A 25,906-nucleotide genomic window follows, 5' to 3' on the forward strand; every position below is an offset into this window, starting at 1 on the left:
CGGGGCGTGCCGTGAATCCCGCCCCGCAGCTCCGATGCCGGCTGCCAAATTCTCCGGTGCTGGTTTTTTGTTGGGCGGGGATCGCGCCGGTTGGGGGCTGTTGGCAGTGGCCCCCCTCGGTGATTCTCCGGGCCCCGATGGGCCGGGCAGCCGCCTGTTTTCAGCCAGTCCCGCCGGCGTGGATTAGACAAGGTCCATGCCGGCGGGACCTGGCTTTGAGGGCAGCTTGCGGAATCCTTGGTGGGGCGCGGGGGGATCTGGCCCCAGAGGGTGGGGCCCCCACGGTGGACTGGCCCGCGATTGGGCCCCACCGTTCTGCGGGCGGGCCTGTGCTGTGGGGGCATTCTTTCCCTCCGCTCCGGCCATCGCGGTGCCTTACACAGGCTAGCGCGGAGAAGAAACCCCCTGCGCATGCGCAGGAATCACGCCAGCGGTTCTATGCATGCGCCAGAACACACAGGCGTCCTGCGCATGTGCCAACTCATGCCAGGCCGGTAGAGGCCCTTAGGCGCCAGTTGGCATGGCGCTAACCACTCCAGCGCCGGCCTAGACCCTGGAAGTGCGGAGGATACCGCACCTTCCTGGTGGTCCGATGCCGGAGTGGTTCACACCACTCTTTGGGGCAGGTACGGCCCGTCCCGCCGATTGCGGGAGAATCCCACCCTCTTATGTCTCCAACATGAATTCATGAAATGCCACATTGTGGGATAAGGCCACTGCAGTCATGGAAATTGGGCATGTTTGGAATGAATTTCAAATGGCCAGCAGATTTAAGTTTCATAGCCATGTGATTCACACACCATTTCCATCTCCCTGCTGGAAACCAAAATTGGCCTCTACTGGAATGGCGGCAGGATTTAAACATCTGGGTCTCACCCACCATTTTTAAAGGAATCGGTTTGTCTGATGTGGAGAAGTAAAATTTCTAGAGCTACAACAGTATAATACACTAAGGGGTAGGTTTATGCACATGCATCTTCTGATTTATCTTCATACATTTCATTGCGGGTGATAAGGTTGAAGCTCCTTCTCCATTCGGCTTGCCACTACTGCCTCAATCTCCTTAAGGCTTGCTGACCAATCTTTGATTGTGGATATAGACATCGGCCGGGATTCTCTCCTACCCAGCGGGGCGGGGGGTCCCGGCGTGTTGGAGTGGCATGAACCACTCTGGCGTCGGGCCGCCCCAAAGGTGTGGAAGTCTCCGTACCTTTAAGGGCCAAGCCCTCACATTGAGGGGCTAGGCCCGCGCCGGAGTGGTTGGCACTGCACCGGCTGGCGTGAATGGCCTTTGGCGCCATGCCAGCTGGGGCCGAAAGGACTTCGCCGGCCGGCGTAAGTCCGCGCATGCACAGGAGCGTCAGCGTCTGCTGACGTCATCCCGGTGCATGCGCAGGGGAGGGGGTCTTTTCCGCCTCCGCCATAGTGAAGAGCATGGCGAAGGTGGAAGAAAAAGAGTTCCCACACGGCACATGCCCGCCCGCCGATCGGTGGGCCCCGATCGCGGGCCAGACCACCGTGGGGGGTCAGAGAATCCCACCCCTGATATATATGAAACACAGGCATGGGAAGCGTTTGGGCTGTGGAGGAGGAACTTCAAGCAAATTGACTCATATTGAAATCTCTTAAGCATTGCAGGGTTCTGGACGTATATTTTGGTAATGCTGAAAAGTATTGTTATTATTCCAGTTGATGTTATAACTGGACAGGAAGATCCCAGAATGAAACCTGTCTCAAAAAACATGGGGGCGATTCTCCGTCCCACAACACCCATTTTCTGGTGCAGCGTGCCACCACCGGCAGCAGGATTCTCCATCCCAGCAGCCGCCAATGGGGTTTCCCAATCTCAGAATGATCCTAGATGATTGTCACATGGTAGTTTCCAATCTCCATTCCTAAAAAACACACTTTAAAGTCTTCTCTCATCATAATGCTTTCCCTTAACAGTTTGGATTCTGAAATGCAGACCAAGTTTCCTTATGACACATTTAAACAAAATTTCTGCTCTACTTCGAACAGCGAATCCACTTGAGAATTTCACACCAACCCTTTTAAGATTTATTTTATCTTGACTGCTGTGCAAACTGTTTACAATTGTTCTAACTCTCGATTTCCTGACTGTATGGAAATGGCATCAGACGTTTGTTTTACCTTTGAAGGCTTTTGTCCCACATTAACTCTAGTTACTGTGATTATTTCTTTAACAAAGAACACTTTCGTTTACTCTTCCTTGAACTCTTCGGCACAATATATTGGTCTCGGTTCCCTTAACTTCAAGCCTCTTAAACATTCTTCCTGTTCCAATTCCCTTGTTATCTGGACTGTATCTTATACTTCAGGAAGCCTTTCTCTTTGCAGCTCCCATCCAATCCAGTCGTTTTATCTGGAAGAGTTGAGAGATGTTCAGTCCTCAAGATCCTGTCTCCAATTGCCCACAAATTCATCTAAAACTAAAACTTAAAAGTTTTTTCTTATCCTTACAAAGGCCTCCAGATGTGGAGCAACCCCCAGATGCGTATGCCTTTTAGTAATTCTTCACGCCATCTCTAAGCTCAGCAGAAACATAACTGGAACTTAATCAACCCCCCACATTAATACGCCTTTGTTCAGCATGAATCTAACTATAAGTTTTACCCTACCAGACACAGAAACATTAAAGTAAACACACTTAAAACTATACCTTATTTTTAATGTTTACCAATACAAATATAAATCCCTTAAAACTACCTTTGTTTTCCTGACAGAAGCAACTTGTCTCCTGGTGAATGGGTATATTTGCCCCTCATCATGAAGCATGTTGACAGAGATTATGCAATCATGGGATAGGAAGTGTTGGGTAGAGGGCAGCCCACTCTGGGTCTTTGGTGAAGTTGGAATACAAATGAGCTGAGCATGTGGGCTGCAAGTATTGGATTTTAGTCCACTTTCTGAACACAAAGTCCATTCGGTTGAATGTTGCAAGGAATAATTTCCATTCTGCCCATTCTAATACCCTGTTTTTTCACCCAAGGAGGTTATTGCTGCTAATTGCAACAAATGCAGCTCCTCACCCCCCACACCCTTCCCCCACCACCCCCTGTAGTGACATTCTCCTCTCGCTACAAGAAACATTTGGTTGCAAAGCATGTGTGACGTATGCTGATCAAAAACAAATACTTAAAGAAGCACCAATCAAGCTCAGTCCTGTTCTGGATTGGTCATTCAATATTAGAATACCTTGCCCTCTCACCCTGAGTTACCACAACCTACTCAGTGACCATCAGGGACAACCTCGAAACAATAATACATTTGCTCAAATGCAAGGACATACCCCCACTCCAGGCCTCACAGGTCAATATTTGCTAACAGAGCTTGGAATGAAATTATATTTAGTATTCCAAATGCAGGAAATTTATGGCTACATGGCACTGCCCCACCCCTCCCCCTGCCCCCGCAATTGATGAATACACACTCCCATCATGTCACTGTGTGGCCACATAGAATTGCAGCACGAACTGTGTAATTCAATCAGTATTGGACCACTGAGATAAACAAATTCACAAGATTGGCTGTTGAACTGATTAACACAATGGAGTGTACTTCTAATTTTAGTCTCTGTATTCTTGAAAAGCCAGGTGATCTATTTGCCCAGTCAATGCACGTAGACTATCTTATCCTCAACCCACCTCTCGGGCGAGATTCTCCCAAAACCCGGGCGGGTTTTACAGCAGCGCGCCCCTTCCCGACGGGGGACTGATTCTGGTCCCCGGTCGGGGCTAGCAGCCCGACGCCGTAGGCTCTGGCAAGACGGGGTTAACGAAAATCGTTAAGCCCGCTTACCGGAGTTAGCGCCGGCTGACGCGTCATATGACGTCAGCGGCGCATGCGCAGTTTGGAAGACTCCAACCCGCGCATGCGCGGGTGACGTCATCGCGTTTTTGCGCGAAACCCGCGCATGCGCGGGCCGGGTTGCCCTTCAGCCGCCCCGCGAATGGATACTGCGGGGCGGCGGAAGGACAAGTAGTGCGCGGGCATCGGGCCCGCTGCCCGCGATCGGTGGGCACCGATCGCTGGCCCATGGCACCCTTGGCACAGCCGTGGTACTGCCGTGCCAATCGGTGCCATGGTTATAAAAAGCGAGTTGGTGACGCCGTTTTTACGAACGGCAAGACCAGGTGTGTTTGCCGTTCGTGAAAACGGCGGAAAGGGCTGGGACTTCGGCCCATCTAACAGCTGTGAATCGCTGCCGGCCGTAAAAAAACGGCGGCAGCGATTCGGGTCGGGACTTCGGCGGGGGGGTGGGAGAATAGCGGGAGGGCGGGAAAAATGTCGGGAAGGCCCTCCCGCTATTCTCCCACCCGTCGTGGGGGGCGGAGAATTTCGCCCCTCATGTCTGCCCAAATTCCACTCCTCAGCAAGTTCCATCCTTATTGCACAACATCATCTTATTTCTTTCCAAAGAGCAATCTATCTAAAGCTAGGATTAAAAAATGAAACTACAGTACATTGACAACTACTGCTAGGGGCTGGTTTAGCACATTGGGCTAAACAGCTGGCTTATAATGCAGAACAATGCCAGCAGCGCGGGTTCAATTCCCGCGGAATGTGCTGACTAGGGGCTTTTCACAGTAGGTTCATTGAAGCCTACTTGTGACAAGAAGTGATTATTATTATTATTATTAAAACAATATTGATCTGAGAGAATTATGAACCCACTCACCAATTCAGCTCTTGTGTATTATTGAGTCTGACCTCTTGATTGTTTCTTGCTTTGTGCAACAGGAGACCTTCCACAGATCCCCCATTTATTTTGTTGTGGATTTGAGACCCTGCCACATATCCTTTATTTATTTTTGTTGCGGAAGTGAATACCTTGAGCAGTTTCCTCCAGACTTGCTTGGATCTTCCGCTGCACAATTTAACCCTCGAGAGCTAGCCCACATTCAAATTAAATCAAGATAATTGGATTATCAGTCCCAGTTTACAAAACAATCACTTCATTGAAGACAGACACAAAATACAAATCCGTGCTTCAACCCTCACCAAGTTCTGTCGCAACTGAACAGAAAACAAATGTGTTAATTTGCAATTTAAATTATTTGATGAAGAAACTAATAATGCACAAAATAAAAAGACTCAGCCTTCTACAAAGATTTAACATCAGTAAAATGGCCAAGGTCAGTGCACTAGTACAACTGAAAAGAGTTACTAAATATATAGAGTATATGTTGCACAATCATTATGTTTCACATGGGAAAATATAATCAACATGTCTTACACAGTACAGAAAATTAATACCTATTGAAATGAACTCATGTCAGTTGAATCGGCAGCATCTTTAATTGTCAGCTGATGTAGATGGGCACACAAATACTTATCCATTTCACTTGTTTACATTTATAATATATATGCACAGTGTGCATCACTGACAAAATATATAAGTAATAGTGGCAATTATACCTAATAAATGGTCAAATTTGGTCTATTCCCAACTTGTACCAGCACTAATCAAAGTATTTATCCAAAGCAAATAAATTAACAGCGATCTTATTCCTTTGTGATCATTGCACCAAAGCAACTATGTTTATTAATGATTATCAAACATTTAAAAAAAAAATGAAAACCTGTGTGTAGTTATTACATAACACACACAAGAGCCTTGGCGAAACCTGACCTGACATACTGGAAAGGCGCATTAAACACTTGTGGTGTCCCAGGCAATACTGTGGAGGCTTCTTGTATAACCAAGAGGGTTTATTGAGGCACAAATCTCTACTCTACGACTGCAGGGCCCACACTGCTTGAGCCTCTGCTCTCAGGCCTCTGTGCTTTTGCCCTAATGATCAGGGATTTAAATTGATACAATTTAAAGAAGAAGCCCAGTCATAGAGTTAATCTGTCCAGGGATGTTCTTAGCCTTGGTGGACTGCCTCAGTTCCCGCACTGGCTCCTCCACCAATGGGGTAATATTATTGTTGTCAATAGTGAGAGGCTGCTGTGAGGACTCGACCAGTGCTTCAGAGGTGCCCCCTTCTCCAGCTCCATTGTGCTACGAGGTTAGGGTGGAAGTGAGGGCTTAGGTGGGTCGGTGCAGACACAATGGGCCAAATGGCCTCCTTCTGCACTGTATGTTCTATGTTCTATCAGTGGTCATCAGCGAGGTCTCGACATATCTCCCTAGTTCCGGGTATACTGGTGAAGCACTAGTGATGACTGCTCCTTCCACCTGTTCAGCTGGTGGGATTGTGTCCTCTCGACTCCTTATATTGTCTATTTGCTTCCACACTCATCTGCCTTACAAGTCCACATGTCTGAGACCGGACAAGACATCACCACAATTCTGCCAGGTAATCACAGTGGACCAGATGCAAAGTTTCTTAAATAGACCAAGTGGCCAATTTTAAATCACCTGTTTCCTTTTACTGAATTGTGCTGCTTCTTTCGGGAGGCCTGTTGTGCTTCCACCCTTCCCCCAAAAAATAAATTGGGGAAAACGAAGTCTAAGTGAGTTCCGAGGCGATGACCCATTAATAGCTCCTCTGATGTAATCCAGTGGTGGTATAGGGGGGTAGTATTTTACGAGAGAAGGAAGTTGGCCAACTCGAAGCATAATGATCTGTTAGGTTGTTTCCTCATTGCAGACTTAAACGTTTGAACTGTTCTCTCTGTTAACCCCTTCGAGGCCGGGTGGTAAGGGGCTATTTGAATGTGGTGAATGCCGTTTGTTTTGATGAAATGCTGAAATTCCTCTGGGAAACGCAGTGACATTGTCAGGCACGATTACATCGGGAAGGCCACGATAGCAAAGATGCAATGCGAGTGGCAAGGGTGGCTGCTGAGGTTTTCGGCCCCAGCTCCTGAACATCCAATCACTTGGAGTGGGCGTCAACTAGTATCAGGTAAATTCTTCCCAGGAAAGAACCTGCAAAACCAATATGAAACCCTGCCCACAAACAACCAGGCCATTCCCATGGTTGCAGGTGGGTCATGGGCGGCAATATTTGCTGCGCCTGATAGAGATCACACCAATGCATTAGGTGCTCAATATTCTTATCAATGTTGGGCCACCATATGTAGCTCCTGGCCAACATTTTCATCTGTGTTTGGCCAGGATGTTTGGCCAGATAAACTCCTGCAGAAGTGGCTCTCTTTCTGGGGATGGCACCACCACCCAGTAATCTCAAAATAAAACTCTGTCCTCACAACTGAGTTCAGCTTTTCTGATGAGGTAGGGCCTATGCTCAGCTGCCTGGTCATAGTGCCATCTGATCAGGGCCAATTGCTTCACCTTCAAAGAGACTGGATCATGTTGAGTCCAGTTCTTGGTGTGGGCCAATGTGACCGGCAGTGTGTCCAAAAAGCTTAACACCAGGACAGCCCTAGGTGGAGGTGGCTGATTTTGGGGAACTGGAAGCAAACTCAGGGCCTTGGTGTTTGAGACCTGTGTCTTCGGCCAATGCTGGAAAATGTAGTTACAGACCACCAACAACAAAGCCCACCGCTGTGCCCTGGCGGAAGCGACTGGAGGAATTGGTTTGTCCTCAGTGGTTTGTGGTCTGTTTTAATGGGGAAATGACGGCCGGACACGTACTGGTGGAATTGCTTGACACTGTAAATTACAGTGAGGCCTTCTTTTTTTCAATCTGTCCATACTGCCGTTCTGAGTTGGAGAGAGTTCAGGGGGTGAAAGCCATGGGCCTCTCTGAGTTGTCCTCCATCCTATGGGACAGGACCGCTCCTGTACCATAAAGCGAAGCGTCGAAGGACAAGATGATTTGTTTGCTTGGATCGAAATGGACCAACAAGCTGGTTGACTGTTTAAAGTGGTATAAAGTCTGTTCTTATGGTTCTTTCCAATGCCAGTGCTGGTGCTCTTGAAAAGGAAGTGCAGTAGCACCAATGTAGTTGCAAAATTGGGGATGAAATTACCATAGTAATTTTTCAACACTAAAAATAATATCAGCTCTGTGATGTTCTTTGGCACAGGGACCACTTTTAGGGCCCTCACATTATCCTCAAGAGGGTGCAAGCTTTGAGTCCACTTTGAATCCTAAGTATGTGACCTCGCTGGCCTGGAATGTACACTTCTCTCATTTCAATCTGATGCCAGCGTCTCTGAATCTTCTTAGAAATTATTCTAAGCTGGCTAGGTGCTCTCCGTGTGTCGATTCTGTCACTCAAATGTCAGCACGGTAAACTACAATCTTTGGGATGTCTTGGAGTAGATTTTCCATCGTGCATTGAAATATAGCCCAGGCCAGAAAAGATACAGTGGCAGAGTGAATGGCATGGTGGCAAGTGGTTAGCATTGGTACCTCATAGCGCCAGGGACTCAGGTTCAATTCCGGCCTTGGGTCACTCTCTGTGTGGCATTTTCCCTGTGTCTGTGTGGGTTTCCTCCGGGTGCTCTAGTTTTCTCCCACTGTCCAAAGAAGTGCAGGTTAGGTATATTGGCCATGCTAAATTGCTCCTTATCTTATGTGGGGTTACGTTGATAGGGCGGGCAGTGAGCCTAGTTAGGGTGCTCTTTCAGAAGGTCAGTACAGACTCAAAGGGCTGAATGTTCTCAATCTGCACTAAAAGGATTCTATTCTATACCAAAAAGTCACCTGGTGTGTTGAATAAAGGCCTTTGTGCGTATTAATGGTCGCATACTTGCGGGAATTATCATCTAGTTCCAATTGCGAATACGCGTGGCTTAAGTTAAGTTTTGTGACCCCCCCCCCTTGACAAAGGGTCATCTGGACTTGAAATATGAGCTCTTTTCTCTCCAGATAGATGCTGCCAGACCTGTTGAGACTTTCCAGCATTTTCTCTTTGGTTTCAGACTCCAGCATCCGCAGGAATTTGCTTTCACCCCATCCTGGTGTGTGTTGGGACTGGCTAATGGATATTTGCTGAGACATAGCTGTGTCGGAACAATAATTGGTTCATTGGATGAACAGAACTGTATACAGATGCTCAAAGACGAGGTGTACTCAGTCTAAGCCATGAGCATTCTGCTCCCTCGACTCTTGGTCATGTGTGTCTTACATCATCATGTGTGTGGTACTGTTTCTCCAATCTCACACATTCACCCTTTCAACCCTGAACACCCTTATGCTACACATCCCAGTATTTGAAGTATTTCAGCCGTGGCATCATTTTGCCATTACTCATTCAATTTGAACCACCCTAATAATCGAGCCAGGATAAAGCACTGGTGAATATGAGTGAATTTGAGAAGTGTTTTTGCTCAAAACAATTTCATTGCAGATCAATGAATAAAGAAAGTTCAAAGTTTTAATTCAAATAGGAGCTGCATGACATAGGGTGAACCCTGCCAGGGCCAAGTGTCAGATAATGGTTGCAGAGCAGAGCTCCTGTTAGCCACATGCTCATGCAGGTGTGCTACATGGGCCTCAATTGTATTCTGCCAATCAGCTCTGGACGCTTATTGCAAGTTTGAGGGACAGCACCTCATCTTTTGGTTAGCCACTTTGCAGCATGAGTTCAAAAAGTTCAGACCGTAACCCCATTTTGTTTTCTTTTCTTTACATGTTTTGATTTTTCTCTTATGTTTGCTTTCAGGCAGCACACTAGCTCTCAGTATATATTTTGTTTCTTTTCTTGCCCAATAATCATTCCTTTTGGCCACATTTTGATCAACACTTCTGTCACTCCAGCCGGTCACAGATCTTCCTTTTGTCCTTGTCCCACACATCCCTTGCTCAAACCTTACATCTCTAACTTTCCCAGTATTTTTATTTTTTATAAATTTAGAGTACCCAATTATTATTTATTTATTTCCCCCCTTTTTTTTACTCAATTAAGGGGCAATTTAGCGTGGCCAATCCACCTAACCTGCACATCTTTGGGTTGTGGGGGGAAACCCACGCAGACATGGGGAGAATGTGCAAACTCCACCCTGGTGACACAGGGCCGGAATTTGAACCCAGGTCCTCAGCGCCATAGTCCCAGTGCTAACCACTGCGCCACGTGCCGCCCGACTTTCCCAGTTCTGACGAAAGGTCACATCCCATGAAAGAATTTTTAAAAAATGGCCTGAAGCATTAGTTCTGTTTTTCTCTCCCACCACATGCTGCCTGACCTGCTGAGTTACTTCCCGCATTTGTTGTTCTTATTACTGGCCATTTTACATGAGGTTTGGACATATTGTACTTAAAGGGGGACTGGCCAAATAATAGCATCTCCAGTTAATTATTGTTTCTTTCGCACTTTCCGATTTTGTGCAAGTAATTTCTGCAAACAGTAAATAATTTTCTCCATTATTGGAAACGCTAAGTTTGATAGCCAAACCAGAGCACACTAACAATCATAATGAACATCATGATATGTTTTTCCATGTACTCATTACTGATGATAAGTTTGTCATTTAAGTCTGAGATTGCCACATGCAGTATGGCGGCCATTTTATGACAGGACCTTTTGCTTGCTATGTAAAATTTACCCCTAAATTGATGTGCTGTTTTATATAACTTTCCCTTTGCTACTTGATTGAAACTTTTAAGGTTTATTTGCAACTGTTTTTTTTTGCTCATCTGTTGAATCTGGGAAATGATCTTAATTGAGCAAAACACAATAATCTTGTAATATTTGCAGGTAATTCTTGAGTTGGAGGCATGAATCTATTTTCTGACCAACTTAAACTGTCATTGTGAATTGGATGTAATTAGCATATTCTAATGTAAATTTCCCTGCAATACACTCAGTTTTGGCAAGAACAGAGATATTGTATTTTGATTAATAGGTAGCTATCCAATTAACTTAATTTGTACATTCAAGTTCAACCAATTAGCGCACTTCATTAATATGCTACTGTTATTGAAATAATGGTTATGTACTGCAAACTGTGTAACACGAGTAATTGTCTTCTTGAGATATGGGAAAAATCTAATTAGCATACCATGCAGCAACAAATCTGATCTAATGGCATAACTTATTAATAAATTTCTCACTAATGATGTAAAAAGTTTCACAACATTAACTGTTGTGGAGCTGTTGGGGAATGGGTAGTAAATCGAACAACAATGATGTTAAGACCTCTTTTGCTAACACCCCCTCCCTCCTAATAAGTTACTTTATGCAAGCAACAGAAAATATTAATCAGGTTTTTTTTGTAAAATCCTCAGTGGAGATCTAACTATAATCCGTCGTACTAAAGGCATCTCTTTGGTGAATGATTACATATCTTGGTGCATTTTCTGATAACTATTTTGAAGGGCACAATTAATTCTTAACAAACTGTAATTGTTGAGTTGACCTGGTAATTTGTGAACTTGTGAATAACATGGTAAGGCTATTTGTTTCATCTTTCCTTGAATGACCAGATATATTAATGATGTTGTCAGTGCTTTTATACTGGGCTGCATTCTTTCTCCCCCAGCCGTGTGTTTCTCGATGGCGTGCCAGTCGCTGGCAGCGGGATTTTATATTCCTGCTGCTTGTCAATGGGATTTCCCATTGAAGCCACTCCATGCTGCCAGGAAATCCACGGGCAGGGGTGTGCTGCCGGTAGGCAGGATAAGTGAATTCCAACGGCTGGAGAGTTACCATCTCTAGGTCTTCATGTACCATGCCCTAAGATACTTGGCAAGTGAAGTGTTGGGCAGTGTAGACTTGTGAAGCTAACATATGCCACCAACACTGAAGAAGGTTCAACTCTATTTTATTAACTACTTATAAAAATAATAGACATACGAGAACTGTGGGTCTAAACGATGCTAGTTTAAGTAGAGACCTGTGCCTATCCGAACCAGTTGAATCACTCAGCACGTGGTGTGAATCTGGACTAAACATGATGAGCTCTTTTACTTGTGAGAGGCAGCATCCAGAATGAGCGGGAAAAGTGATGCCCTCTGCCTTTATAGTGTGTGTGTTCTAACTGGTGATTGGCTGCGGTGTTTGTGCATGTTGATTGGTTCTAGTGTATATCCATCAGTATGTGTCTGCACCATGATATCCTGGTGTATATTATGACATCCCCCCGTTTAAAAAAAAATGTTGATGTGAAAGTGTGACAAGAAATAGTGTGGGTGTGTGAAGAATGTTCTGAACTACATGTGAGGTGCGAAGACATATGTACAAATCTATTTACAGGAAACAAAGCTACAAGGGAAGGTGCCTGGTGCAGATAATTAATATGCAGCAAATTGAACAAGAACAATGCTATTTACAAACCACTGGAAAACGATTTTAACAAGGAAGGAAACATCTCAGAGAGTCCACATATTTGCAAAGTTCATAAATTCAGTCTCTGAGGTGGGCGACAAACTCTGGTTGACCGCCTCAAGGGTGGGTCAATAGCCGCCAGGTCAGGAGCTGGGTGGGCTGCAACACAGTCAGGGGAAGGCAGAGTGACCAGAAGCTCTGCACAGTCCATGGCAGGGTCAGCAGAGGAGCTGCTCGGAGGATCCCGTGATGAGTGTGGAACAAGGCGAAGGGCACGCCAATTGCGGCGCCGAATGGATCCGTCCGGTAACCGGACCAGGAAGGAACGGGGGGGCCACCTGCCTAAGGACAACAGCAGGTGCAGACCAGCCCCCATCCGGCAGATGAATGTGAACCGTGTCGTTTGGCTGGATGTCGGGGGGATCAGCAGCACGTGAGTCATGTGTCGCCTTTTGCTGCGCCTGAGATGTCTGCATCCTGTGGAGCACGGACACATGATCGAGATTGGGGGTGTGAATCGATGGCACCATCGTCCTGAGGGTGCGGTTCATCAGTAACTGTGCAGGCGACAGGCCAGTGGAGAGCGGGGCGGAGCGATAGGCCAACAAAGCAAGATAGAAGTCAGATCCAAAATCGGCAGCCTTGCAGAGTAGCCTCTTGACTATATGAACCCCCTTTTCCGCCTTGCCATTTGACTGAGGGTACAGGGGACTGGACGTGATGTGCGCGAAGTTGTACCGCCGGGTGAAGCTAGCCCATTCCTGGCTTGTGAAGCAGGGGACATTCTCCGACATCACTGTGAGCGGGATGCTATGCCGGGCAAATGTCTCTTTGCACGCCCGAATGACAGCAGAAGAAGTGAGGTCGTGCAACCTGATGACCTCCGGGTAGTTGGTGAAGTAATCAATGATTAGGACATAGCCCCTGCCCAATGCGTGGAACAGGTCGCTGCCCACCTCGGTCCAGGGCGATGTGACCAACTCATGGGGCATCAGGGTCTCCCGTGGTTGGGCGGGCGGAAAACGCTGGCAGGTGGGGCAGTTGAGTACCGCATTGGCAATGTCATCGTTAATGCCCGGCCAATAAACAGCTTCCCTGGCCCTGCGGCGACATTTTTCAACTCCTAGATGGCCTTCATGCAGTTGCTCTAGGACCAGCTGGCGGATGCTGTGCGGGATCATGATGCGGTCTAACTTTATGAGAACCCTGTCAACAACCGCCAGATCGTCACGAACATTGTAAAATTGTGGACATTGGCCCTTGAGCAACCCTTCCGTCATTAAACGCATGACACGCTGCAGAAGGGAGTCAGCCGCTGTCACGCGGCGTAATTGTACCAGGCGTGCATCCGATGCTGGCAAGTGGGAGCTGCGAACTGAACTTGAGCGCGATCTGGCAAACGAACCCTTTGTGATCGCATGGAGTGGTGACTGACCTGGAGAGGGCGTCGGCAATGACAAGGTCTTTGCCAGGGGTATAAACAAGTTGGAAGTCATACCTCCATAGCTTGAGTAGGATGCGTTGGAGGCGAGGTGTCATATCATTCAAGTCCTTTTGTATTATGTTGACGAGCGGACGATGGTCGGTTTCAACAGTGAACTGGGGAAGCCCATATACATATGTCGTGGAAATTCACGACAACGGTCAGAAGGCCGAGGCACTTCTTTTCAATTTGCACGTAGCGCTGTTCTGTGGGGGGTCATTGCCCTTGACGCATACGCAACGGGGGCCCATGACGAGGCCTCATCACGTTGCAGAAGCACGGCTCCAATCCCGGACTGACTGGCATCCGTAGAGATTTTAGTCTCTTTGTTCTGGTCGAAAAAGGCCAGCACTGGGGCTGTGGAAAGCTTTGCATTCAGTTCCCTCCACTCGAGCTCGTGGGCAGGGAGCCACTGGAAGTCCGTTGTCTTATGAACCAGGTTCCTGAGGGCCGTGGTGTGCAAGGCGAGATTTGGAATAAACTTTCCGAGGAAATTCACCATGCCCAGGAACCAGAGGACCTCTTTCTTGTCCTCGGCCGTTTGCATTGATGTGATCATCGCAATCTTGTCCTCATCCGGCCGCACCCCTAAATGGGAGATATGATCATCCAGGAATTTAATGTCCGACTGGCCGAAGGAGCTTTTGGCCCTATTGAGGCGGAGGCCATGTCCGTGAATGCGCTTGAAGACTCGCTTGAGGCGGCTGATGTGTTCCTGCGGGGTGGTGGACCAGATTATAATGTCGTCGACACGGACGCCTTCAATTCCCTCCATCATCTGTTCCATTATTCGATGGAGCACTTCGGACGCTGAGATGATGCCAACTGGCATTCGGTTGTAGCAGTATCTGCCAAAGGGCGTTTTGAATGTACACAGCTTTCGGCTCGATTCATCCAGCTGGATTTACCAGAAGCCTTTTGAGGCGTCGAGTTTTGTGAAGATTTTGGCATGGGCCATTTCACATGTGAGTTCCTCACGTTTTGATATACTGGTGTATATTATGACAGCAAGCTGTTGCAATGGTTTTCAATGACTTTTGCAGGTTCTGACTGACCAAGAGACTCTACTGCACTTAATAGCTGCCATAGGCATATTGGAAGGATTTGCAAGTTAATAATCAACACGTTTGGCCATATAATGAAAATACCTTCCGTGGCTATCACGTCCTGATTGACACACAAACGCAAGTTTCTGGCCCAAGGTTAGGGAGGCTACCACTGCATCACAAGACCTCCTTACTGTTATATTGCCACATATGGTTATAAAAAAGTAACAATAGAAATTGAAAGTGGGATTGTGTGTGATCCTCTCAAACTACCTTACAGATTTTGAATTGTCGCTGCATAAAAATCAACTCCTGTAAAACGTTAAACATTATTTTAAAAATACTGAGAGCTCTCATGAATTTAATACATTTCAAATGTTTTAATAAAGTTACATAGGCTTCAGTACTGTCTCAAAGGGTGGGTGGGAAAAGAGAAATTGCGATTTGAGGTTAGGAAACCCGGAAGGACAGATTTCCTCAGTTCCTGCTAAATTTAACGGCAGGACCTGCTTAACCTTTTTTGCTTCCTGATACCTCCCACAGCCAACCATACTGTCAGGTGGGTAGACCTTTACCATTAATCCATGGACTGGGAGCAGAGAGGAGGGAAACGGTATCGGAGGCTTAGGGGGAAGATCAGAGGCATCATGGGAAACGAAAGGAGATTGAAAAGGTTGAGCAGGGAGATATCGAAAGGGGAGGGAGTGGGAGAATCAGGTAAACTGGCTCTTGCTGTCCTCAGGTGTCTTGGGAAGCCCAGAAAGCCATGGTTAAATTTAAAATGGTTGCCAACTCTGAGGCACCCAGCATAATTATAATATTTGACTAACTAGTTTGCCTCTATGAGCAGGTTAGCTTTGTCCACCCATCTCCAGTCCAACCGGAAGTGAGATTGGATTTGGTTTTCAGTTCCTTTACAATTTTACACACCATGTGACCAATCCCACCCATTTTTTTTGATTAAAATCCTCCAAAGTGTCCAGGTAGGTCTTTCGACCAAACTGCTCTACGCCAGTGTTTATGTGCTATGCACGACTCTCTAAATCTTCATCTAACCCTGTCAGCATACCCTTCTGTTCCTTTCTCTCTCTCATCTGTTTTGCTAGATTCTCTGCCAATGCATCTATCTCATTCACCTGAGCAAGTCCTTGTGGAAGCCAGTCCAAAAATAAAAACATCGGATCAGGAGAAGGCGATTTTGTCCTTCTGGCCAGCCCTACCATTTAATAAAATTACAGTTGTTCTGGGGTGGTCTTAACTCCACTTTCTTGTCTGTCCCCCATAACCCCTAGTGTCCTTGTCAATCCAAAGTCTGTGCGCCTCAACCTTAAATGTATTCAATGATTGTGCTTCCATCACTGTCTGGGGAAGACAGTTCCACAGACTTAGGAACTTTAGAGAAAAAATTCTCACCTCCATCTTAAATGGTCAACCCTTTTATTTAGAAACTGTGCACCGAGTTCTAGATTTCTTCATTATGGGAAACACCCTTCCAGCATCTACCCTCTCAAACACTCTCAGAATCTTAGGTGTTTCAGTGAGATCATCTCTCATTCTTCTAAAGCGCAGTGAGTAAACGCCCAATCTTCTCAACCTTTCCTCATAAGACAAACTCCTTATCCCAGGAATCAGTGCAGTGACCCTTCTCTGAGTTGCTTCCAATAGAAGCATATGCTTCCTTTAGCAATATGACAAGATTGCATACAGAACTCAAAGTGGTTTTGCCAAGGCCCTGTACAACTGTAGCAGGATTTACCTATTTCTATACTTCATGTAACTTGCAATAAAGGCAAAAGATCTATTTGCCTTCCTAATTACCCACTCTACCTTGCATGCCGACATTTTGTGATTCTTGTACAAGGACACCCAGATCCCTCTGCATCACAGAATTCTACATTCTCTTTACATTTAAATAATATTCTACTTAACAATTCTTTCTGTAAAATTGGACAACCTGCATTTCCCCACATTATGCTCTAAGTTATTTGCCCACTCAGTTAATGTATCTATATCCCTTGGCGGACTCTGTGCATGTTCCTTGAAACTTGCTTTCCTCCCAATTTTTCTATGGTAAACAAATTTGGCTACAATACAGTTGGTTCCTTCAATTCATTAACATAGATCGAAAGGAGTTCAGTCTCCAACACTGATCCTAATTACAGTTTGCTGTTCTGAAAATAACACATTTATCCCAACCCTGTTTCCTATTAATTAGCCAATCCTCTATTCTCGCTAATATATCACCCTCAATTCTATGTGTTCTTATCTTCTGTAGTAATCTTTTATGTGGCACCTCACCATGTGCCATTTCAAATTTCAAATACACTACATCCAATAGTTTCTCTTTGCTCAGGATGCTTGTTAAATCCTCAAAGTACTACGAAAAAAATTGTCAAAAATGGGGCAGGATTCTCTCAGCCTACACCGGTTCGGAGAATCTCTGGGCAGGATTCTCCGAAATGGAGGCAGAGTGTCCACGCCGGCGCAAACGCCGGCGCATTTTACGACGGCGTGAACAGGCCGCTCCCATGTCATATTCTGGCCCCTACAGGGGTGCTGCGGGATCCGCGCATGCGCAGTTGCGCCGGCACAAACAATGATATGCGCGGTGGCGCCGGTGCCAACCGACGCATGCGCGGTAACCTCACGGAGCGCTCAGGCACCTCACCAACATGGCACCGGGGTTCTGGGGCCAGTCGCACAAGGAAGTAGGCCCGGGTTGGGGAGAGGTCGGCCCACCGATCAGTGAGCCCCAATCGCGGGCCAGAATCCATTGGAGGCCCCCCCCCCCGGAAACGGAGCCCCCTCTCCCCCCACAGGCCGCCCCTCAAGCCTTCACGCCGAGTACCCGCCAGTAGCGACCGGGTGTGGACGGTGCCAGCGGGAAATGGCCATTTATGCGCGGCCGCTCGGCACATCTGGGCTGGAGAATCGCCGCTCGCCGTTTGCGGCGTTTCTCCGAGCGGCCCAGCATGATTCGCTGTGTGTCCATTCAACACTGAGGAAGGTTCAACTCAATTTTATTAACTAACTTCTAACTTACTAACACACGATGACTGTGGGTTTAAATGATGCTAATTTAAACTAGAGACCTAAGCCTTGTCCGAACCAGTTGATACTCTCAGCACGTGGTGTGAGTCTGTGCTGGGCTGGATGAGTTCTTGTTACACTGAGAGGCAGCACCCAGAATGAGCGGGAACCGTGGTGGCCTCTGCCTTTATAGTGTGTGTATTCTAACTGGTGATTGGCTGCGGTATTTGTGCATGTTGATTGGTCCCTGTGTGTGTCCATCAGTGTGTGTCTGCACCATGATATATTGGTGTATATTATGACAGGCGCTGGCTTGGCGCAAGCCCCGGCCATGCGGATGGGTGCCGGACACCCCCGGGGGGCGGGCCACCCAGCCAGCAGCACTCACCGGTGGGTAGGTCCAGGGCCGCACCCATGGCATCTCCCAGTGAGGGCATTGCCATCCAATGGTGACGCTATCAGGAGGGATGGGCAACAGGAGTCGGGGCACAGGGGGTGCGGCCAGGGGTGGGTGTGCATGCATGTGTGTGGCACAAGCATGGCGCAACTGGCCAACCAGGGTGGCCATCTAGCCCATGGCATATGGTTGTGGAGGGGGCAATGCGCCGTGGTTAAAACTGTTGTCTACAACCCCAGATCATACTGTTTGGGCACCAGCCAGCGATGTTGGCTGCCCTGGCGGGGGCCCCTGCTCTGCATGCAGCCCTGTGGCAGAGTCGGCGCAGGTGGCTCAGAGAGGCGGCGGCAGCAGCGGCTGCAGCAGAGGGACAGGCTGCAGGGAGCCAAGTGGCACCTGCTCAGGCTGCAGGGCTGCCTGCCTGACAGACACAGGAGGAGGAGGATGATAACGACGAGGGCGAGGCACAGGATGAGGATACCGATGCGGATGGGGAGGAGGAGGAGGAGGTGGAGGAGGGGGTGCCACGGTGCCGGAGGCACCTGATGAGGCCTCGTGATTACCGGCGCCGCATGTCCTTTGAGGACCTGCCGAAAAGGGCATGCAGAAGGAGACTCTGGATGAGCCGGGAGACCATCGCTCATATCTGGCACCTGATGGCACACCTGGCACCGCGTGAACTGGGGAAGGACACGCTATTCCGGTGGCCGTCAAGGTTACGGTGGTCATAAACAATTATGTCATGGGGTCATTGCAGTCGCTGAGTGGGGACCTGTCCGGTAACCCCAGGCATCGGTGCATCCATGCAGTAACTAACTTCCTGTATGACATCGCGGCCCGCTACATTCAGTTCCCTGTGCACCGGGTCCACCAGAATGCCCGGGCAGCGGGATTCGCAGCCGTGGCCAGGATACCCATGGTACAGGGGGCGATCACCAGCAGAGAACAGGGACATGTTCATGAACAGGAAGGGGTCCAACTCCATGAACATTCAGGTGGTCTGTGACCACCAGATGAAGATCCTGCACGTCTGCGCCCGGTACTCGGATAAACATGATGTGTTTATCCTGGCACAATCAATCATCCCCACCATGTTCGAGTGACACCCCCCCGGCTGAGAGGCTGGTTGCTGGGTGACAAGGGTTACCCGTTGCCGTCATGGCTGATGACGCCTATACGGAGGCCACAGACCGATGCGGAGACCTGCTACAATGAGGCCCATACAGCAACCAGCGGTGTGGTTGAGAGGTGCTTTGGGCTGCTGAAGATGCACTTCTGTTGCCTGGACCACTCTGGAGGGGCCATCAAGTGCCCGTCGGAGCTGGTCGGCCGCATCGTTGTAGTCTGCTGCGTCCTGCACAATATAGCCAGCAGAGGGGCAATGTGCTGGAGGAGGAGGAGGCAGAGGGAGAGCCCGGGGAAGGGCATGGCTCTCCAAATGGGGAGGATGGGGAGCAGGGGGGGAATCGACGGGACATGAGGGCTGGATATGGAAGAGAGGCTGCACGATGCCATCAGATTGGCCAGCGAGCATGGGAGGTGTTGATCACCGCACGTTTCAACAACTAGGTGGTAAGGGCTCACTGAGCACGGGCACTGACCCCACTGTACGGCACCACCTTACCACCCCGCACCCCCACCTCCAACAACACCCATGAGGCGCACCACCCACACCACCCATCACCCTTACCTCCCACACAACCTCATGCACCACACCCTTCCATTGCACATTCACCTGCGACACAACGGGCTGGGCTCACACGGTTGCTTGCGGAAGCGGGTGTGGTCGATGGCATGGAGGACGATGATGACCCAGTCTGCGATGAGCTGTCAGCTCCAAATCATTAGACAATGTCTGACACATGGCCACAGTTGTACCCTCCACCTGAGTGGTCCCTGTCTGCGTGCTAGACACTCCATCACATGTCCCTATCGAATGGCTGGGGGTGGGGTGGCGTGGGCGTCCGGGGGTTTGTGGGGGTGCACATTACACCCACCGGTGCTCAACGTTCCTTCACCCCTCGACCACAATGGCACAGTCCCCTACCAAACCCCGCCTTCATCGGCCGTAGCACAGAGGCACGTTGCAATGGTGTAACAGTGAGTTTAATTAGAAAGGTTATATACATATGCCCTAGCCCCATAACTAAACTGTGCCCTGCTCAGGGAGTGTTTGGGACTGTGCCACCTCCCTCCGTGCATGTACGACGCCATTCAGCATCTGGGCAATGCCGCCGATGTTCTCTCAGCGATGGCCTGCTGAGACAGGCCCATCACCTGGGCAATGCCACTGATGCTCTCAGCGATGGCCTGCTGAGACTGGTCCATCACCTGGGCAATGCCACCGATGCTCTCAGCGATGGCCTGTTGAGACACAGCCAGACTGCGGAGCACGGCTGAAATGTCCAGCTGGCTCTGGCACATGGCTGCCTGTGAGAGGGCAGCCCTGTCCTGGGACACGGTTGATGCATGCACATGAAGCTCCACGCCTTGCATAACCTGACCCATGGCCGACACCATTGCCCTATTGCCTCCACCGCGGATGCCACCCGTGCAGGAGACCCCACTCCCTGCTCCTGGACGCAGATGGACTCCTCCACCTGGGTCTGCAGCTGCTGGAAGCTGGCAGTCATCCCGTTGTCTAGTCCCTGGGTGTCTGACTGCATCAGGTCTACGGGTGGGTCTGGTAAGTCCAGGAACCCGGGAAGCGTCTGGGTGGCAGCTGTTACTGTTGCTGGGCTGCCCTCCAACCATCCGGCCCCTCAGCTGCTCCTACCTCCACCTGCTGTGCCGGTACGGCTGTGTGGTGCGTACCCCGGTCAGTGTCCCAGGAGCCTCATCACCAAAGTGCCCAACCGAGGTGATAGTCTCTGCGATGGAGGTGGAGGGTGTGGGTGACAGCTGTGCCGAGAAGTGTCAAGGTCGTCGTCGGAGCCAAAGTCCAGGGTCTCCTGCATCGATCCCTGGCCCGATGGTCCCCGAGTCGCCCTCGTCTGCGTGTCACTGTCCGGTCTGTCAGGCCTCTGTGTTGCCGTCCTCTGTATGTCAGTCCTCTGTGTGTCAGTGTCCTCGGTGTCGTATGCATCTGGGTGCTGGGTGTCCGTGTCCTGGCTTTCAGTGTCCTGGGTGTCTGCCCTCTGTGTCTCTGTCTCCTGGGTCTCCTTGTCAGTGGACGGGCTTCCATGGAGTCTGGCCTCCCCAAAGTGGCCTGCGTCCCTGGGGACCACTGGGCCTGGCACTGGCCGTGGGCCTGGAACGCCAGACGGGCCGGGACCACCGCCGGCTGATCCTGTAAGACACAAGACAGCATGTATCATTACACAGGCGGACGGTGGTGAAGGGGTGCAGTGGGACATGGGATGAGGGGGTGCAATGGGTCATGGCATGAGGGGGGTGCTGTGGGCATGGGGTGAGGGGGTGCAATGGGCCATGGGGTGACGGGGGTGCAGTGGGCCATGGGGTGAGGGGGTGCAGTGGGGCATGGGGTGAGGGAGTGCAGTGGGGCATAGGGGGGGATGGGGCAAGGGGGTGTGGAGTCAGGTGGGGGAGTCTCACTTGCTGCTTCGCCTCTGACCTGGCAGCTCGCAATCTCCCGGTCCTCGGCTCCGCCTGCGAGGTCCAATGGCCTCTGCTCATGGATGGTGTGGGGGTGCAGTACGGGTGGACCCCCTCCGGGTCTCTCCCGTTCCCTGTAGTTGTGGGCAGTCTTATCCTGTGTGGGGGGGAACAAACATGAGCGGTAGGTGGTCCGCGCAGATTGCACAGATGTTGGGTAAATGATGGCATGGCATCACAGGGCACCCGGCCAAAGCGCCTGGCATGGGTGGGTGCAGCCCATGTGGGTCAGATCGGGGGTTGCGCCGTTCCCCTGGGTGGGGGCCTTTCATATGTGTGGGTGGTATTCGGGAGTTGTGCCAGGGGAACGTCACTGTGTACTCACCCTACTTGCCCTCGTGAGGTCATGCATCTTCTTCTGGCCCTGTTTGCCGGTACGTGGGGTATGCCCCACAGAGCTGATGGCATTTCCCACCTCTCTCCACAAACGCCGGACGGTACTGCGCGGGTGCTGGTGTCCACGTCTGGGGCACCCTCCTCTCCTCCACCGCATCTAGCAGGATGTCCAGGTTGTTGCCCCTGAACCTCGGGTCGGCACGGCAGGCGGTGGCCATCTTGCGGGTCTCGGGACTGAGCTCCGCTCGCATACCTTAAGCGACATGGGCCAGCGTCATTGAAGCGTTGCGCCTATCCGTGACGCGTTGCGCCTATCCGACGCCGGTCTGGACCCGCTCTCTCTACCCGCTTCTCGTGGCACCCGTGCTAGCCCCTTTTGCAGGCCAGAATCACTACTGACAGCGGCCCATTCACACCGTCGTAAAACGGTCCAGTATTTACGACGGCGTCAACACTTCGCCGCTGGATCGGAGAATCTCGCCCAAGGTTTCTCATTCACAAAACTATATTGCAGGTATTCGGATATTATTTTTTCGGCTCTGACCACACACTCCAGCTCTTGGCGTGCACCCAATCCCAAAGGCTTCAACTGTTCCAGCGGGCACTATGTATTCATCCTTGTGTTTTTTTTTGCAATTTCTCCTGTGCCTCTATATCCTTTTTATAGATTGGAGACCATGGCGGGACTCCGGTCTCCAACGCTGAACTCCTGTTCGGCGGTCAGTTGGAGAATCCTCGTTTGCACCAAAATTGGGGCGGTGCCGCTTTTGCGATGCTGCGCCCCCTCAAAGACGGCTTACACGCAGAGTACGCCACATGCCGTATGGACGGCCTGAGGCCACTGCCTCGATACTCCGTCCCCTATGGGCCGTGTTCCCGAAGGTGTGGGTCACTCAAGCTATTTATATTTGTGAACCTGGTATGGCTGCTGCGGACTGAGTCCAGCGCTGCCACAGTCGGGTGGGAGCCGTCCTGCAGGCAGGGGGGCTTTGGAGGGTGCTGGGGGCACTGGTGGGGGTGGTCCAGGGATGGCATGCCTGGCACAAAGGGGGACATTATTTGGCATGCCGGGTCTGTGCATTGCCGGCGCCATGTTGCACGGCGCGGCCGCTGCAGTCTGCCGACGAGTGCATGCGCGACCACGGCCCCGACAATTCTCCGGCCATATTCGCAGCTAAAGCCGGGGGTTTTATGTTGCGCGGCTGCTAGTCCCCCACCAGACAGAGGATCGGTGCAGCTTTTGCGCCGTTTTTTCTGGCGTAAAACGTCACTGTTCCCACGCCGGCATCAGCACTTAGTCTTCAAATCGGAATCCAGCCCCATATCTGTGCACGTCCAGTCTAACTCAGGTCCAATACAAGTTTAACATATTTTCTTTCTGATTTTCAATTCAATCCTTCTAGAAATGATTCTCAGTGCTCGATTTGCTTATTTTTTCAAAAAAAGGCCTTATTAACCTGTGCCACTTCTTTTTAGAATAATTTGATCATTCCTATTTGTACTCGATATATTTATGCATTAAATATTAAATTCAGAAGTTTTGATTTGGTCCTGAGAATTACATTCACAAGCAGAGCGCATAAATGGGGTACAGCCAGGCTAGAATAAGAGAACATAAGGAAATATAAAGAACAAAGAAAGTTTGACCCGTTGAGTTTCTTCCCTTCGTATTTCAAATTTTGAAGCCTGGAATCCAGCTACACTTTAAATTCCCCGAATGGCTTGAATTGTAACATTTGTTAGCATTTATATTTGACATCATTCTGGTTAAATTTTCAGACAAGGTTCTGAAGTATAAATGCAGCCTTAGACATAAAGAAAACCAGGAGGAAATTATCCCAGCACTAAGCTCCCTTTTTTTGACATAGGGAAAAAAATAAAATTCTTCAGATTAATTCAAGGACACTGAAGGAGCATTGCAAAGCCACAGCCATCGTGAGGAAAAAAAACCAGCACACAAAATACTTTCATTCCACACAAAGCAGAGAAACATTTAAAAAAGATTTGCTCTTCAAGGCAAATCACAGGAAATATTGGAGAACACAATCTGATTATTTGACTACATTCCATGCATCAGTCTTCAGATATACAGACAAGTAAATGTCTACACCTCCCGCTGCCTTGAGAAAGTGGGCAGCATAATCAAAGACCACTCCCACCTGCGTTATTCTCTCTTCTAATCTCTTCCACCAAGCAGGAGATACAAAGGTTTGAGAACATGCACCAACAGATTCAAAAACAGCTTCTTCTTCGCTGTTACGGGACTCCTGAATGACCCTCTTATGGACTGAACTGATCTCTCTAGCCATCTTCTCTACTATTGCAACATTATACTCCGTGTGCTTCAACTGATGTCTAAGCATTTACATTGTGTATTTATCATATGTCGTACGTTTTTTCATATATGGAACGATCTGCCTGGACTGTACACAGAACAATATTTTTCACTGTACCTTGATACACATGACAATAAAAATAAATCTAAAATCTAAATCTGAAATGACTCAGGAATTTATACAACAAAAATGTTCACATGGAGAAGAAAATAATCAAATATCTTAAAACTACTGATATCACATAATAATCATCATAGAATCCTCAGAAACATGAGTCAACAGTAAGCCTGAGCTCAGGCATGTTTAGGTGTATCAATACATTTGAGTGTTAGAGAAGAGCTAATGTAATTTTGTTTCTAAAATAGACACAAAGCCAGGAATTTCTGACGTCATTCTGATATCAAGATGTTCATTCAAAGACTGGAAAGGCTAATAGGAATAGTCTGTTTTATCTTAGATTAGTTGTTGCTCTCAATCGAATAGACTTCTTTGAAGAAATAATTAGCAAACTAAATCAGTAGATACCAAAGAGAAAATGCTTGAAAATCTCAGCAAGTCTGGCAGCACCTGGAGGGAGGGAAAAGAGCTAACATTTCGAGTCCGATTATTCTTTGTCAAAGCTGTCAAAGCTTTGACAAAGAATCATCGGATTCAAAACATTAGCTCTTTACTCTCCATACAGATGCTGCCAGACCTGCTGAGATTTTCCAGCATTTTCTCTTTTCTTTCAGATTCCAGCATCCACAGTAATTTGCTTTTAAATCAGTCAATAAAATTGCCATTGATTTCCAAAAGGCATCTGTGATGTTTTACTAGTTGAGGCTTTCAAAGCAGCTTGGGACACCAAATGTCCTTGTTAAAGGATCTTAGTATAGTTTATTTTACATTTCTGTTATGTTAATTTTAATATTGAGGTGTTGAATTCATTGAATTAAAATGTTGAAAAAAGTCCTTAGTGCCAAATAAAACCAACTCATAGTGCTTCAATTTTCTCCAGAGCTGCTTTTGAAACAGAGAACTACAGAGCAAATGAAAGAAAATAAGAAGAATCAGGAATGTCCTACCACCATCTCACATTCATTGTTCAATATCTGAAACCAGCATCATCAGCATAATTACCCGTGAATTTTTCTCCCTCTGTAGCATCTGCTCATGTTGCTCTGCTATGGCCAGTGCTGCAGAATGCACTTTTTGGTAAATTGCCTCACCTTCCCTCGTTTGGAAGGTGAATAGACCTTCTCCTGTGTCACACATTCTGCCAAGGTAAAAAAAAAAGAATTAGCGCACAGTAAAATGCAGTTTAAACTAAACACTGATGCTGGCACACTGATACTTTCTAACATCACAAGTGTTATAATTTTCTATTTCATTTTCGTCGGTGGCCATTCTCGTCATTCATTGAATGCCGGAAAAAAGCTCAAGGTGCTGAATGGCATACTTCTGCCCCTATTTCTTATGTTCTTGCTATAAACTGCATGAGACGATTAGTCTCTCCGTGAGTTTCCTTGGGTAC

General features: G+C 48.5%; 1 protein-coding gene across 1 annotated transcript in view; it reads right to left on the bottom strand.

Moving 5' to 3' along the window:
- LOC119969457 (docking protein 5-like) overlaps nucleotides 1-25,906 on the bottom strand; it is a 626,361-nt gene that overhangs the window by 109,685 nt on the left and 490,770 nt on the right. The window contains exon 7 of the mRNA XM_038803103.1: nucleotides 25,513-25,648. Within this exon, the coding sequence (XP_038659031.1) occupies nucleotides 25,513-25,648 (136 nt within the window). The remainder of the gene's footprint in view (nucleotides 1-25,512; nucleotides 25,649-25,906) is intronic.

Source organism: Scyliorhinus canicula, chromosome 7 (assembly GCF_902713615.1).
Source record: "Scyliorhinus canicula chromosome 7, sScyCan1.1, whole genome shotgun sequence".
In the NCBI taxonomy this organism is placed as follows: Eukaryota; Metazoa; Chordata; class Chondrichthyes; order Carcharhiniformes; family Scyliorhinidae; genus Scyliorhinus; species Scyliorhinus canicula.